The sequence below is a fragment of the Xyrauchen texanus genome, chromosome 26 (assembly GCF_025860055.1).
Source record: "Xyrauchen texanus isolate HMW12.3.18 chromosome 26, RBS_HiC_50CHRs, whole genome shotgun sequence".
NCBI classification, from domain to species: domain Eukaryota; kingdom Metazoa; phylum Chordata; class Actinopteri; order Cypriniformes; family Catostomidae; genus Xyrauchen; species Xyrauchen texanus.
In genome coordinates, this window is record NC_068301.1 from 722501 (window position 1) to 737500 (window position 15000).

Genomic DNA, 15000 nt, shown 5'->3' on the forward strand with positions numbered 1-15000 from the left:
ATTACGATCTGCTCAGCCTGAAGCAAGGGGACCGACCTATAGAAGACCACATCCACGACTTTCTGGCTCTGGCAAACGTTTCAGACTTTCCTAATTACTCCCTCGTGGTCTTCTTCCGAGGCAACCTGAATGACGGGCTGAAGGAGCGGCTGCCACCGGCAACGCGCGACTGGACGCTTGACGCGTTCGTTGAGGAGACCCTACAGATCTGCGGTTCTCATTTAACAGTGGACATCATCGAGGAGAACCCCGTAGCGCCTCCCGCAGAATTGACCCTCCATTCGCCCGTGGTTCGTCCTTTCGCGCTGGTCAACGCGCCAGCGCGGTCCTCTTCGTCTGCCCGGAGAAGGAGGAGAAGACAAGCTTCGCCTCCGGCCCATGCCGCCCCTGTCAGCGAGCCCGTCCCCACGCCAGTCGCCTTCCACGAGCCAGCGGCCCACTGCGTCTGCTCGGAGGAGGAGAGAAGACGGGCTTCTGCCTCCCGGCCAGCGCCTGCCACGGTGAGCGAGCTAGAGCCCACGCATGTCACGGTGAGCGAGCTAGAGCCCGCATGTCACCGTGGCGAGCCGAATCCTCGTCAACCACGGTAACCCAGCCAGAGCCTGTAGCCTCAGGCGTCCAGTGAGCCAGTGCCTGCTGAGCCTCAGACCGTCCCTGAGCCAGCGCCTGTAGCCTCGACCGTCCCTGAGCCAGCGCCTGTGGCCTCGACCGTCCCTGAGCCAGCGCCTGTAGCCTCGACCGTCCCTGAGCCAGCGCCTGTGGCCTCGACCGTCCCTGAGCCAGCGCCTGTGGCCTCGACCGTCCCTGAGCCAGCGCCTGTAGCCTCGACCGTCCCTGAGCCAGCGCCTGTAGCCTCGACCGTCCCTGAGCCAGTGCCTGTGGCCGTCGAGCCAGTGCCAGTAGCCTGAGCCAGAGCCTGTGAGCCTTGACCGTCCCAGAGCCAGTGCCAGTAGCCATGACCGTCCAAGAGCCAACGCCAGTGGTCGTGCCCATCCTAGAGCCAGCACCTCCCGAGCCTCCCAGGGCTCCTCCTCCCAAGTCTCTCAAGTCTCTCGAGTCTTCTAGGGCTCCTCCTCCCGAGCTTTCCAGAGCTCAGCCATCCGAGTTTCCCGAGCTTTCCAGAGCTCAGCCATCCGAGTTTCCCGAGCTTTCCAGAGCTCAGCCATCCGAGTTTCCCGAGCTTTCCAGAGCTCAGCCATCAGAGTTTCCCGAGCCTCCCAGGGCTCCGCCCCTCGAGCCTCTCGAGCCTCCCAGGGCTCCGCCTCTCGAGCCTCCCAGGGCTCCGCCCCTCGAGCCTCTCGAGCCTCCCAGGGCTCCGCCCCTCGAGCCTCTCGAGCCTCCCAGGGCTCCGCCCCTCAAGCCTCTCGAGCCTCCCAGGGCTCCGCCCCTCAAGCCTCTCGAGCCTTCCAGGGCTCCGCCTCTCGAGCCTTCCAGGGCTCCGCCCCTCAAGCCTCTCGAGCCTTCCAGGGCACCGCCTCTCGAGCCTTCCAGGGCTCTGCCTCTCAAGCCTCTCGAGCCTTCCAGGGCTCTGCCTCTCAAGCCCCTCGAGCTTCCCAGGGCTCCACCCTTCAAGCCTCTCAAGCCATCCACGGCTCTGCCTTCCGAGCCTCCTCCCGAGCCTCCTGCGGCTCCGTCTCGTGAGCCTCCTTCTGCTCCGCCTCCTGAGCTTTCCAGGGCTTCGCCCCCCCGAACCTCCTACGGCTCCGCCTCCAGAGCCTTCTAGGGCTCCGCCTCTAGAGCACCCTACGGCGCCACCTCCCTCGGCTCCACCTCCAGAGCCCTCCAGGCCTCCGCCTCTAGAACCTCCTTCGGCTCTGCCTCCTGAGCCTCCCTCAGCTCCGCCTTCTACGCCATCGCCTCCCCCGGCTCCGTCTCCCGAGCCTTCTACGGCGCCGCCTCCCAAGCCTTCTACTGCTCCGCCCCCAGGGTCTCCTGCGGCCCTGCCTATACCTCCTGCGGCGCCGCCACCCAAGTCTTCGACTGCCCGCCTCAGAGGTCCTCCTTGGCTCCGCCTCAGCGGCTCCGCCAGCTCCCCAGTGGCCACACCTCCCAGGTTCCCTGAACCAGCCCTTGCCCTGTGGTCATCTCCCAGGTTCCCTGAACCGGCCACTGGCCCACAACCACCTCCCAGGCCACCGAAGCCGGCCTCTATCCTATGGCCTCCTCCCAGGCCTCCTGACCCGGTCCCTGTCTTGTGGCCTCCACCCAGGCCTCCTGCCCCTGTTCCCGTCCTGAGTCCTCTCTCCTGGCCTCCTGACCCAGTCCCTACCCAGTGGATGTCCACCAGGCCACCTGACCCTGGTCCCTTGACACACCCCCATAGACTGCTTGCCTGCCCTCTCGGCCTCCATGGTCTACCTGTCTACCCTCTCCACCTCCCTGGACTGCCTAATGGCCCCCGTGGACTGTCGCAGTGCCCCTTGTACCCCCGTGAACTGTCTCTGTGTGTTTGCCCCTGGTGCCCTCATTTTGTTTTTTCTTTGTGGGTCTTTTTGTCTTTTGTGTTTTTTTTTTGTTGTTTTGGATCGTCTGGTATCCGATCTTTAAAGGGGGGGCTATGTAACGGTTACCCTCTCTTGTCCCTCTGTTGCCCTCTTGTTTTCCATCTTGTCACTTTTGCACTTCTTAGTTTTCACTTTAGTCCCTTATTTAACTCCATAGTCCACCCTGTCTCGTTTCACTGTTGCCCTCTTGTTTACCATTGTTGTCACTTTTGCACTTCTTAGTTTTCACTTTAGTCCCGTATGTAATTCCATAGTCCTTGTTAGCGTTCTTGTTCACTGTTCATTGTTTACACCTGCCCTTGTTAATTTGCCTTTGGTTTCTGTTAATCACCTTGTTATCTTGTTTGAGTTCTGTTCTTTCATTGGCCACCTATCCCATGTTTGTGTATTTATACCCCGTGTCTTTGTTCTGTCTTTGTCGATCGTCGTTTGATGTTTAACCTGATGTTCCTTTCCTTCCCGAGTTCCCTGTTCGTGTCAACCTTGGTCAGCTCATTCAGTTTATGTTTCATTTCCCCATCGTGGGTTGTTGCTTTGTGTTTTGCCCTGTTCCTTCAGTTAAATAAAGTTCAACTGCTTTGGATCCGCATCTCCTCGTCAGCCTCATTACTCAAGCGTAACAATGGTTCTTGTTGTTGTTATTTACTGTAATTGTAACCTGTACTGGATACAGTATTTTACGTTTGTCTGTTGTTTGAGCTAATAGTGTTATGCACACTACTGTAGTAGCATGAAAACTGGGACATGTTTTGTTGTGATTCTCCATGTTGATTGATTTGGGTATATGGAGAGAAATGAATTATATTTTCCTCAGTCTGCAGCATTGGTCTTGTGTAGTGTTTGTATAGTTGTACTTTCTCTGTGTACTTTATTTACAGTACTCTAATCACTGACAATTACACTTGCTAAAGTGTTTTAGGTTAGCAATAGCAGTGTGTAACTGGTTCAAAAAGATTGAAGTCATATGAAATGTGTGTTTCGTATGGTAGCAAAATATTCTTTTTATGAAGTCGTGTATAGTTTTGACAAAAGTGTTCCATTTTGCAAATGATCTGAAGTGTTGTGCTACTTTGGTGTAGGGTTGTGCTAATTGTGTGTAGTGTTTTGACAAACCGGGCCCTGTTTTCAAAATTGTGCTTAAACAATTGAAAAAAAAACTGTAATATTCACCATAAACTCAATAATCAGTCGTCTGGATTTTTGCATGTTTCTAAAAGAGGAATTTCAGAAGTCTGTATTAGATTTCCATGTATCACAATTTTAAATTTCAGCTCATCGATCATGTCATCTGTGGACCAAAAGCCAAATAAAGGCCACGCCCCCTCTTCCCAAAACTACAAAGATACCAGATGAGCTTTATTGAGACCGACATCCTGCTGAAACGGTTGTTAAAAACAACAGCAGTGAAACAGCGCCCTCATGTGGCAACTGTTATGAACTACATGGCATAATAATGTCATTAAGTCTCAATAATTCTCTGCAGCTGCAATACTGTGAGAACGAGCAAAATGATTGACAGGCAGAAAGTGTCAGAGACTGCGGACATGTTTATGTTTGTTGTTTACAGAGTCTCGAGCGGTGAGATATCTCACAACACTTTTATCAGTAATATCTCTCAGAGAGTACAAACATGTTTTCATACATTTCTTACGCTTATGTCAGTTTTAACTACAAGAGGAACTTTTGTCAAGACAAAATGAATGTTGACTTCACAAAGCCTTGACTGAAAGTTTAAACTAGTTTAAAATGCTAATTTATTAGAATACACAACACAAAACTCTGTGTGTGTGTGTGAGAGTGTGTGTTTGTCTGCTAGTATGTGTGAGTGAGTGTGTGTTTGTCTGCTAATGTGTGTGAGTGAGTGTGTGTGTGAGTGTGTGTTTGTCTGCTAGTGTGTGTGAGTGAGTGTGTGTGTGAGTGTGTGTGAGTGTGTGTTTGTCTGCTAGTGTGTGTGAGTGAGTGTGTGTGTGAGTGTGTGTGAGTGTGTGTTTGTCTGCTAGTGTGTGTGAGTGAGTGTGTGTGTGAGTGTGTGTGAGTGTGTGTTTGTCTGCTAGTGTGTGTGAGTGAGTGTGTGTGTGAGTATGTGTGAGTGTTTGTTTGTCTGCTAGTGTGTGTGAGTGAGTGTGTGTGTGAGTATGTGTGAGTGTTTGTTTGTCTGCTAATGTGTGTGAGTGAGTGTGTGTGTGAGTGTGTGTTTGTCTGCTAGTGTGTGTGAGTGAGTGTGTGTGTGAGTGTGTGTGAGTGTGTGTTTGTCTGCTAGTGTGTGTGAGTGAGTGTGTGTGTGAGTGTGTGTGAGTGTGTGTTTGTCTGCTAGTGTGTGTGAGTGAGTGTGTGTGTGAGTGTGTGTGAGTGTGTGTTTGTCTGCTAGTGTGTGTGAGTGAGTGTGTGTGTGAGTGTGTGTGAGTATGTGTTTGTCTGCTAGTGTGTGTGAGTGAGTGTGTGTGTGAGTGTGTGTGAGTATGTGTTTGTCTGCTAGTGTGTGTGAGTGAGTGTGTGTGTGAGTGTGTGTGTGTGTGTGAGTGTGTGTTTGTCTGCTAGTGTGTGTGAGTGAGTGTGTGTTTGTCTGCTAATGTGTGTGAGTGAGTGTGTGTGTGAGTGTGTGTGAGTGTGTGTTTGTCTGCTAGTGTGTGTGAGTGAGTGTGTGTTTGTCTGCTAATGTGTGTGAGTGAGTGTGTGTGTGTGTGTGAGTGTGTGTGAGTGTGTGTTTGTCTGCTAGTGTGTGTGAGTGAGTGTGTGTGTGAGTGTGTGTGAGTGTGTGTTTGTCTGCTAGTGTGTGTGAGTGAGTGTGTGTGTGTGAGTGTGTGTTTGTCTGCTAGTGTGTGTGAGTGAGTGTGTGTGTGTGTGTGAGTGTGTGTGAGTGTGTGTTTGTCTGCTAGTGTGTGTGAGTGAGTGTGTGTTTGTCTGCTAATGTGTGTGAGTGAGTGTGTGTGTGAGTGTGTGTGAGTGTGTGTTTGTCTGCTAGTGTGTGTGAGTGAGTGTGTGAGTGAGTGTGTGTGTGTCTGCTAGTGTGTGTGAGTGAGTGTGTGAGTGAGTGTGTGTGTGTCTGCTAGTGTGTGTGAGTGAGTGTGTGTTTGTCTGCTAGTGTGTGTGAGTGAGTGTGTGTTTGTCTGCTAGTGTGTGTGAGTGAGTGTGACACAGATGTGGCTACTAATATGACCAGCGGAAACCGTCTACAAGTCCAAAATCCTTTATTTTTCATTTGTATAAGCACGGTTGGGAAGGTTACTTTTAAATATTCCGCTACAGATTACAGAATACATGCTGTAAAATGTAATATGTAAAATTTTCTGTTAGATTACTCAAGATCAGTAACGTAATCTAAATACTTTGGATTACTTCTTCAGCACTGGTAGATTTTTTCAATTGTTTTAACTATAAACAAATAAATAAAGTACAAAAATACACTTGTTTTTTTGTTGTTGATATTTTTACATAAAGCTAAATATACACAAGATGAGCTGCTCCTAACTTCAAAACCCCACAGAGTGAAAATAACCACATCCGTTTCTGATCGTTTGTGGATTCTGTTCAGAGAATGAGACAGAAAATATATTATCTGTAACTTTCTATATGATGTTAAACGCTACATTGGTTAGTAATTCTTGTAAAGATTCCCTAACTGCATAAAAACAAGCCATGTAATCGTGTATTTATTGCATTTATGTTTCATCTGACAGTTTTTCTTATGATGTAGAAGCGTTTTGTAGAAAGAGGTCGACCGATAACTAAGGTGGTGGAAAAGGCTGATAGTTTTCAAATTGATTTATAGGATGTTTAAAAATGTGTTTTCTTTCTTTATTATTGTGGGCAAAGACAAAAAGTCCAAAATGAATAAAATCCTAAATGCAGTTTGTTTTGTGTTCAATCAAATTCCTAATACAGTTTTTCTCGATTGCTTAAAAACGTTTCTTGAAACTATGCCTCGTATTCTCAAAACAGTAAACACAAATCCATAACGTCTCACCCAGTTTCCCAAACAACCTATTTTCAGGTCAAAATGAAGCTCTACACTCTAAACCATTCACTCTTGCTGAAAAACCAAACTTTGCCCTCAGACATGACACACAAGCCCTCAAAATAACACACACTACAACATAGTCTAACACACTGGTGCAATAAATTCAAAACAATATTTCCAAAACTGGTAAGTTATGTTACTTGTGGTTCCCCTCCTCACAAACCTTTTCACATGATGAACAAAAGACACAACCAATGGATACATTGGCACATTTTTATTCATTCATGTACTACACAGTACAACACAAAAAAAAAGAAAAAAAAAGAAGATTATTCCGCCTCAGCCTCCTGTCTTTGGTCTGGGTCAGGCCAGAGAATCTCATCCACATCACAAGCTATATTAGCCCTAGCCAGGCAGCGGGGGTAAAATCCTGTTGCATGCCTGATCCACCCCTGGCACGCATCTACTGATACATCTAGGCAGGCTTCTTCCATGGCATGGAGGAGGTGAACACGCATATAAGGTTCTCGATCATACACTTTCCACCGCCATGCCGAAAAAAACTCCTGTATTGGGTTTAGAAAGGGAGAGTATGCAGGCAGAAAGATGTTTGAAAATCTCGGGTTATTGGTAAACCAGTCTCGATCCAGAGCAGCGCGATGGACGCTGATGTTATCCCAAACAACAACGTAGTGAAGGTGGTCTGGTTGTGCTGGTTCCCTGTGGTCCAGCTGGAACATATGCTCTTTTAGACGTCAAGGAAAGCAAGGAGGAGCATAGTGTTATAGGGTCCTAAAATGGCATGGCGGTGGAGTACCCCTCGTTGGCTGATGGCTGCGCACATTGTGACATTCCCTCCGCGCTGACCAGGGACATTTACAATAGCCCGATGGCCAATTATGTTCCTCCCCCTTCTCCTTCTTTTGGTCAGGTTGAAACCAGCCTCATCCACAAAGATCATTTCATGGGGAACAGGCCAGCCTTCAGTCTCAAAGATTCTCTGCAAAACACATGAAACACAGTAGAGTAAATCACTGCTGAAGCACAGTTCAAGAGGGCACAAATGGCAGCATAAACTGCTATACTCTGATGGTACACAATACTTCATGCGATATCAAAATTCATACCTGAACATATTCCACTCGTTGGTCTTTCACTCTGTCAGAGTTTCATTCAAAAGGGACGCGGTATACCTGTTTCATCCGGAACTGGTGCTTTCGGAGGGTGCGGTCAATTGTGGAGAGGCTGATGGCATTTATTCCCCGAAAATGATTATTATCCTCAATCACTCTCCTTTGAATCTCTCGCAGGCGGATTACATTATTGGCAATGACCATGTTTACAAGCTCCCTCTCTTCCTCCTCCTTCACCACGTCCTCTTCCTCTCCCTCCTCGACCTCTTCCTTCATTTCTTTGTGGATCCATTGTTCCAAAACTCAAATGAACTGACTCTGGCACTTTTATGTATCTTGAAAGTTCTGATTGATGTGTGATCAATTGTGACTCTTAGTGTTTTCACCTGGGTAATTATGTGCAAATTGAGCTGAAACTATGCTGACTTGAGTGAACAATATTCAATGCTAATGCTTTCTAAATGACTACATGGTGTAGGCAATGAGAAATTAAGGGATTTGTGTGTAGAGTTTTGCAGTGACAGTTCAACAAATCTGACTCGTGTCAAAATAGGGGAATAGTGTTTATAGTTTAGGGAAATGGGTGTGCTTTTTGATAAATGGCATTATGGTTTTGAAACTTTAGTTCAAAAGCCTGGTTATAGTGTTTAAGCAATTGAGAAAAACTGTAATAACCATTGAAAATGAACATTTGGTACACAACGCTTAACTTTTTAGCACAAACAAGCCCGAAAATCACTTGGGACTCTTATTTTGAAATTATTAAATAATGAAAAAGAGATTTTTGCATATAAATGATAGTTGCAAAAAAGCAACTATCGGCACAGATTAATTGGTAAAACCGATATATCATACATCTCCTCTGGAAACACTTTACAATACAGGTGCATTAATAAGCATTAATTAATGATTAACTAATGCACATATAATAATGAGTTAATGTATGACTCATGATTAACTAAGCATGAATTAATGATTGCCACATCAGCAACTAATAAAGAGTCTGATTAATATATTAAGCCATATATGTATTGTTATTAATTAAATGTGTCATCATGGATTAATTCCCCAATAATTTATTATATGAACTAATAATGTTAATTAATGTGTTAATTACCACAATGAGCAAAAGCCATGTATTTGAACTTCCACCCAATACAGGTACACTAATATACATTAAAACATGCTTAATTAATGCATTATTATTATTAATATCTTTATCTCTGCATCCCTCTGTTTTTTTCTTTATTGAGGCAATGTTTTTGGAAACCGATGTTAAATAAACAGCTTTTATAAAGTCCAATGATGGTCATTAAAGATAAATGAGTTCTCAAGTCATGACTTTTTAGGCAGTACTTTGGCTGTATCAGCATTTGTTTTAATGAATCATTAACTAATGGTTTGCAAATATATCATTATGTTATGACTTGTTGAGGCACATTACTATTAACTCATCAATAAGTAATTGTTGCAATTAACACATGTATTTTCAGTTAATCAAATATCTCAACACTTTCTAAAGATAATTTTCCATCAAAAAGTATGGGTGCGATTGCAAAGACACTGTTTTGATTTCCTTTCTCCCGAATTTGTCGTACAGCCTACTCCTGGTGAACAAGGTTTGAAATGAACACCTGCCAAATGCATAGTATTTAGCTGATGTATCAGCCACCATGAAAAAATTGCAAAAATGCAATCAAATACGCCATTGTTACATATATAATATTGGTGAAGTTACTTTGAAACTGTATCTTCTTACTACAATCAAGCGACTCTTTTAAAAACTTAGTGAGCTAAACTTCAAGCTACTTAAGCTATATATTCAATTGTGACGCTGTGTGAACTGTTGAACACCCCAATGCAGTGAGGGGTCTGTGTGAACTGTTGAACACCCCAATGCAGCGAGGGGTCTGCGTGAACTGTTGAACGCCCCAATGCAGTGAGGGTTCTGCGTGAACTGTTGAACGCCCCAATGCAGTGAGGGGTCTGCATGAACTGTTGAACGCCCCAATGCAGTGAGGGTTCTGCGTGAACTGTTGAATGCCCCAATGCAGTGAGGGTTCTGCGTGAACTGTTGAATGCCCCAATGCAGTGAGGGTTCTGCGTGAACTGTTGAATGCCCCAATGCAGTGAGGGTTCTGCGTGAACTGTTGAACGCCCCAATGCAGTGAGGGGTCTGCGTGAACTGTTGAACGCCCCAATGCAGTGAGGGGTTTGCGGGAACTGTTGAATGCCCCAATGCAGTGAGGGTTCTGCGTGAACTGTTGAACGCCCCAATGCAGTGAGGGTCTGCGTGAACTGTTGAACGCCCCAATGCAGTGAGGGGTCTGCGTGAACTGTTGAACGCCCCAATGCAGTGAGGGTTCTGCGTGAACTGTTGAACGCCCCAATGCAGTGAGGGTTCTGCGTGAACTGTTAAACACCCCAATGCAGTGAGGGGTCTGCGTGAACTGTTGAACGCCCCAATGCAGTGAGGGGTCTGCGTGAACTGTTGAACGTCCCAATGCAGTGAGGGTTCTGTGTGAACTGTTGAACGCCCCAATGCAGTGAGGGGTCTGCGTGAACTGTTGAACGCCCCAATGCAGTGAGGGGTCTGCGTGAACTGTTGAACGCCCCAGTGCAGTGAGGGGTCTGCGTGAACTGTTTCTCTCGTGCCTAATCATGAATGTATATGTGTGTTCTGAATTTTCATACAAGTTGTTTTTATTTTCTTCCTCAGCTGAGTCTTGATTCCCATCAAGGTTAATAACATTTTTTCTGTAAAGCAACTTTGGAATAATATATACTGCAAAAAAATGGCAAAGCAAAACAAACAAAACAAAAGAGCGACAAACTAGATACTTCTCTAGTACTACCAGAATTCTCAAATTCATTTGTTAATATTTCAATGACATTTTGCTCTCAAATCGATATGCTGATATTATAATGTGTAAAGAAAAATGTTTATTAAATTAGAAAAATGCAAAATGGAAGAATTTCCCCTTGTAGTCTCCCACTGTACTGTATATAATGTTTATTACTCTGGCTGGCTGGCAAAGTGGTGTTGGTATTAATAAACATTAAAGTTTTTCAGAGAGAGAGAGAGAGGGAGAGAAAGAGAGAGAGGAGAGAGAGAGAGAGAGAGAGAGAGAGAGAGAGAGAGAGAGAGAGAGAGAGGAAGTGTGGAATGAAGGGTGGGATCTGTGGATGTCTTGAAGGAGGTATTTCTCATCTGAAAACTGATCCTTTCACATGTTTGTAAGTCCTCCGGTGTGTAGTTCTGTGTTATTAATTAATGTCATAAATGAATGATGCGTTCACGAGGAGTCTGAGACAAACTCACTACAAGAGTTCTTCTGAAGTTCTCAATCCAGTTTAAAGATGAGCTCAGACGAGTCAGACATTCCTGGAGGTCTGCTGGGTGAGTCTCTTCCACAGTCATCTGTATACAGTATATTCTGTAATGATCACAGCAGGCAAACTCAACATCTTTGTGTATTTGCCTGTGAAGAGCATTTAATGATTTCAATAAAGAGCTGTTTATATCTTAATGCTTTAATTATATTAATAATACTTAGCTGTGGGATGACCCAATACAGACTCCGCCCACATGCACACCTGAGCACAGGAAGTACTGGAAATAAATACAGTAAATGGAACTGCATAATCATGTTTTGCTTGACATATTCTGATATCTTTGCAATTCTGAGCACAGTTTGAGACATTGTTGAGATCTGTTGTGAAACTCTACATGTGAGAAACATCCAAAAGTCTCAATTTGTTCTCCATTGGATCTCACTGCTCTCTATGAGAAACAATTCAGATATTAAAGATAGCTCATGTGTGTCTGTCTGTCTGTCTGTCTGTCTGTCTCTCTGTAGAGAGTGTTCAAGATGCTGTGGGTCAGCAGGTCAAGCTGTGTGCTGTTAAGAAGGTGAACCTAGAGGTCAAAGGTGACAAACTGGGGGTCAGAATCCTGGTGAGTTTTGGGTCTTTTATAAATATTGGTTTGTGTATTACTTTGACTTTAATTTTTATTCTTGAATGTTATCCGTGAGGTCTGTCAATGACTCTCTATATTTGGTCTTTGTGTATTTCTGTTCATTTGTGCTTGATCTGAATGCAGCTGTGTTATTGTCTGTTCTGTGTAACTCTGCTGTGGCACTGACACATACCTGTCCTGATTTACCTGTCCTGACATGACAGAATTATTTCCCTCTGGGCATGAAACACACACACTTTGCATTCCAGGACCCCACAAGATTTTGCAAGAAATGCAGCGCCTTCAGTCCTGATGTTTGGCTGTAAAGCCGTTCACACACACATAGACTCACATTACAGTGAAGAGGGCAGGGTTCAGACTGTCCCTTCTCAAGTTACAAATGGGGTTGGGTTACTAATTACTTCTCAAAATTTTGATCAGATTACTTTAATGATTACTTCAGTGAAAAGTAATCATATTACCAATTACTTTACTTATAATTTACAGTACTTTCTTACAGTTTTTTTCAGTGGCTAACAAGCGTTTGTCCAACCAGTTGTCACATTTTCAAAACTCTAAACACAATTAGCACAGCATCTGTCTTTTGTGGCCATACCATTCACACATTTCATGTTGTTTTCACACAATATGCAGTCAGTGAACACGTTTCCACAATGCTTACATTTTCTTAACAGACAAGCGTTTACCTCCCAACAAAATTATGGATTGTTTTTGTAGTATTTACAAATGTTAACACACACCATCCCACAATAGCAAAAACAATATCCCAAACCTTAGATACAGTATAAAAACCTCTGCTTCTGCAATGATATCAGTTCAGAAACAATATATCTCAGCTGATAATAAACAAACTATTGAATAATTGACACACAGCTGATTTATGTTGGGTAAATTGGGCCAACCACAGCTTATTCCAGTCTGGCTTAGACTCAGTGGCAGGGGTTATTTTTTCTATTACATTGACACTTATACAGTAAAAGGAAAATTTGAGAAACAGAAACAGACAAACACTGTAATATCAGGATGAGGAAGAGTAAGAGCAAGATTCCCAGGGAGAAGAGCAGGCCCAGTGAGAGATGCAGTGAGAGGTGCAGTGAGAGGTGCAGTGAGAGGTGCAGTGAGAGGAGCAGTGAGAGGTGCAGTGATAGATGCAGTGAGAGGAGCAGCGAGAGATGCAGTGAGAGATGCCGTGATAGGTGCAGTGAGAGGTGCAGTGAGAGATGCAGTGAGAGGTGCAGTGAGAGGTACAGTGAGAGATGCAGTGAGAGATGCTGTGAGAGATGCTGTGAAAGGTGCAGTGACAGGTGCAGTGAGAGGAGCAGTGAGAGATGCCGTGAGAGGTGCAGTGAGAGGTGCAGTGAGAGGTGCTGTGAGAGGTGCAGTGAGAGGTGCCGTGAGAGGTGCAGTGAGAGATGCCGTGAGAGGTGCAGTGAGAGGAGCCGTGAGAGGTGCAGTGAGTGGTGCCGTGAGAGGTGCAGTGGGAGGTGCAGTGAGAGGAGCAGTGAGAGATGCAGTGAGAGGTGCAGTGAGAGGAGCAGTGAGAGATGCCGTGAGAGATGCAGTGAGAGATGCCGTGAGAGATGCAGTGAGAGGTGCAGTGAGAGATGCAGTGAGAGATGCAGGAGCAGTGAGAGGTGCAGTGAGAGGTGCAGTGAGAGATGCAGTGAGAGTTGCAGTGAGAGATGCAGGAGCAGTGAGAGATGCAGTAAGAGGTGCCGTGAGAGGTGCAGTGAGAGATGCAGTGAGAGGTGCCGTGAGAGGTGCAGTGAGAGGTGCTGTGAGAGGTGCAGTGAGAGGTGCCGTGAGAGATGCAGTGAGAGGTGCCGTGAGAGGTGCAGTGAGAGATGCCGTGAGAGGTGCAGTGAGAGGAGCCGTGAGAGGTGCAGTGAGAGGAGCCGTGAGAGGTGCAGTAAGTGGTGCCGTGAGAGGTGCAGTGGGAGGTGCAGTGAGAGATGCAGTGAGAGGTGCAGTGAGAGATGCTGTGAGAGATGCAGTGAGAGGTGCAGTGAGAGGAGCAGTGAGAGATGCCGTGAGAGATGCAGTGAGAGGTGCAGTGAGAGATGCAGTGAGAGATGCAGGAGCAGTGAGAGATGCAGGAGCAGTGAGAGATGCAGTGAGAGATGCAGTGAGAGATGCAGTGAGAGATGCAGGAGCAGTGAGAGATGCAGGAGCAGTGAGAGGTGCAGTGAGAGGTGCCGTGAGAGGTGCAGAAGCAGTGAGAGATGCAGTGAGAGATGCAGGAGCAGTGAGAGGTGCCGTGAGAGGTGCAGGAGCAGTGAGAAATGCAGTGAGAGATGCAGGAGCAGTGAGAGGTGCAGTGAGAGGTGCAGTGAGAGGTGCAGGGCCAGTTAAAAGAGCAGGCCCAAGGAGAGGGCAAGGTAGAGGTATAAGAATGCGTGGTGGTGACAATATGTCCAGGTATAGTGTATATTCAATTCAATGTCCAGTTCTATAAGCTTTGCACTTTGCAAGTAGGTAACCTACACAGTAATAGGTTACAGTACAGTATGGTATACAGTAATGACATGATTTACATAAACTTTGTTTCAGAGAGTTATGGAATTGGAGGCCAACCAGGCCCTTTTTTCTGGGCTGAATGCTCTTGTGTGTTTCATGGATATTTTGTTCACTGTAAGCAATACTTTAAAACGTTTTCTGTTCTATCATACCATGTTTCTACTGTGCCTCCTGTAGTAAACAGTAAAGGAAAATAAAACTGATTTGCTTTTTACTGGAATGCTTTTGAATGTGAACATTACTGTACATGTGGACATACAGTTCCCAACCAAGACATTTAGTGTAAAAACGGTGGATTGCATGTTTTGTATGCAAATACCTGTAAAACTGAAACATAAAAGCAGTTTTTGTAATGTCAACAATAGCCAGTATTTTGAAACCTGGTATATTTTGATTGACTGCATGTACCTTGTGAAGTGAAAACAAGTGTTATTCTTTGACAGAATAATTTTGAGTCAGATTTCCAGTGTTTTGGTAAAGTTAGTGTGTGCAGAGGAAGATGTGTTCTATGTTGAAATGAAGAGTTAGTATATATTCAACAAAATGTGTTTTTGAGAAGAAAATGATCCATTTGGCCAATTGTGTTTTGTAGGTGTGAGTCTGTGTTAAGAGTTTAGAAAAAGTATCTGAAGTATGGGTACGCGCTTGTTAGCCATTGAAAAAAACTGTAAATACATTTATGAGAAAAATAGTTTTTCAGCTCAGTGAAATAATGTCTATAGTATATAAATATACAGTATTATCACAAGATATTGCATTAGATTTTTTACAAATGTGTGTGTGCGTGAGTGTGTGTGTGTGTGTGTGTGTGTGTGTGTGTGTGTGTGTCTGTGTGTGTGTGAGTTTGTGTGTGTGTGTGTGTGTGTGTGTGTGTGTGTGTGTGTGTGTGAGTGAGTTTGCGTGTGT

General features: G+C 45.3%; 1 protein-coding gene across 1 annotated transcript in view; it reads left to right on the plus strand.

Moving 5' to 3' along the window:
* The first annotated feature begins 10819 nt into the window (after window positions 1-10819).
* Window positions 10820-15000, plus strand: part of LOC127619700 (F-actin-uncapping protein LRRC16A-like) — a 47736-nt gene continuing 43555 nt past the window's right edge. The window contains exons 1-2 of the mRNA XM_052092651.1: window positions 10820-10995; window positions 11456-11553. Of these exons, the coding sequence (XP_051948611.1) occupies window positions 10956-10995; window positions 11456-11553 (138 nt within the window). The 5' untranslated portion in view covers window positions 10820-10955. The remainder of the gene's footprint in view (window positions 10996-11455; window positions 11554-15000) is intronic.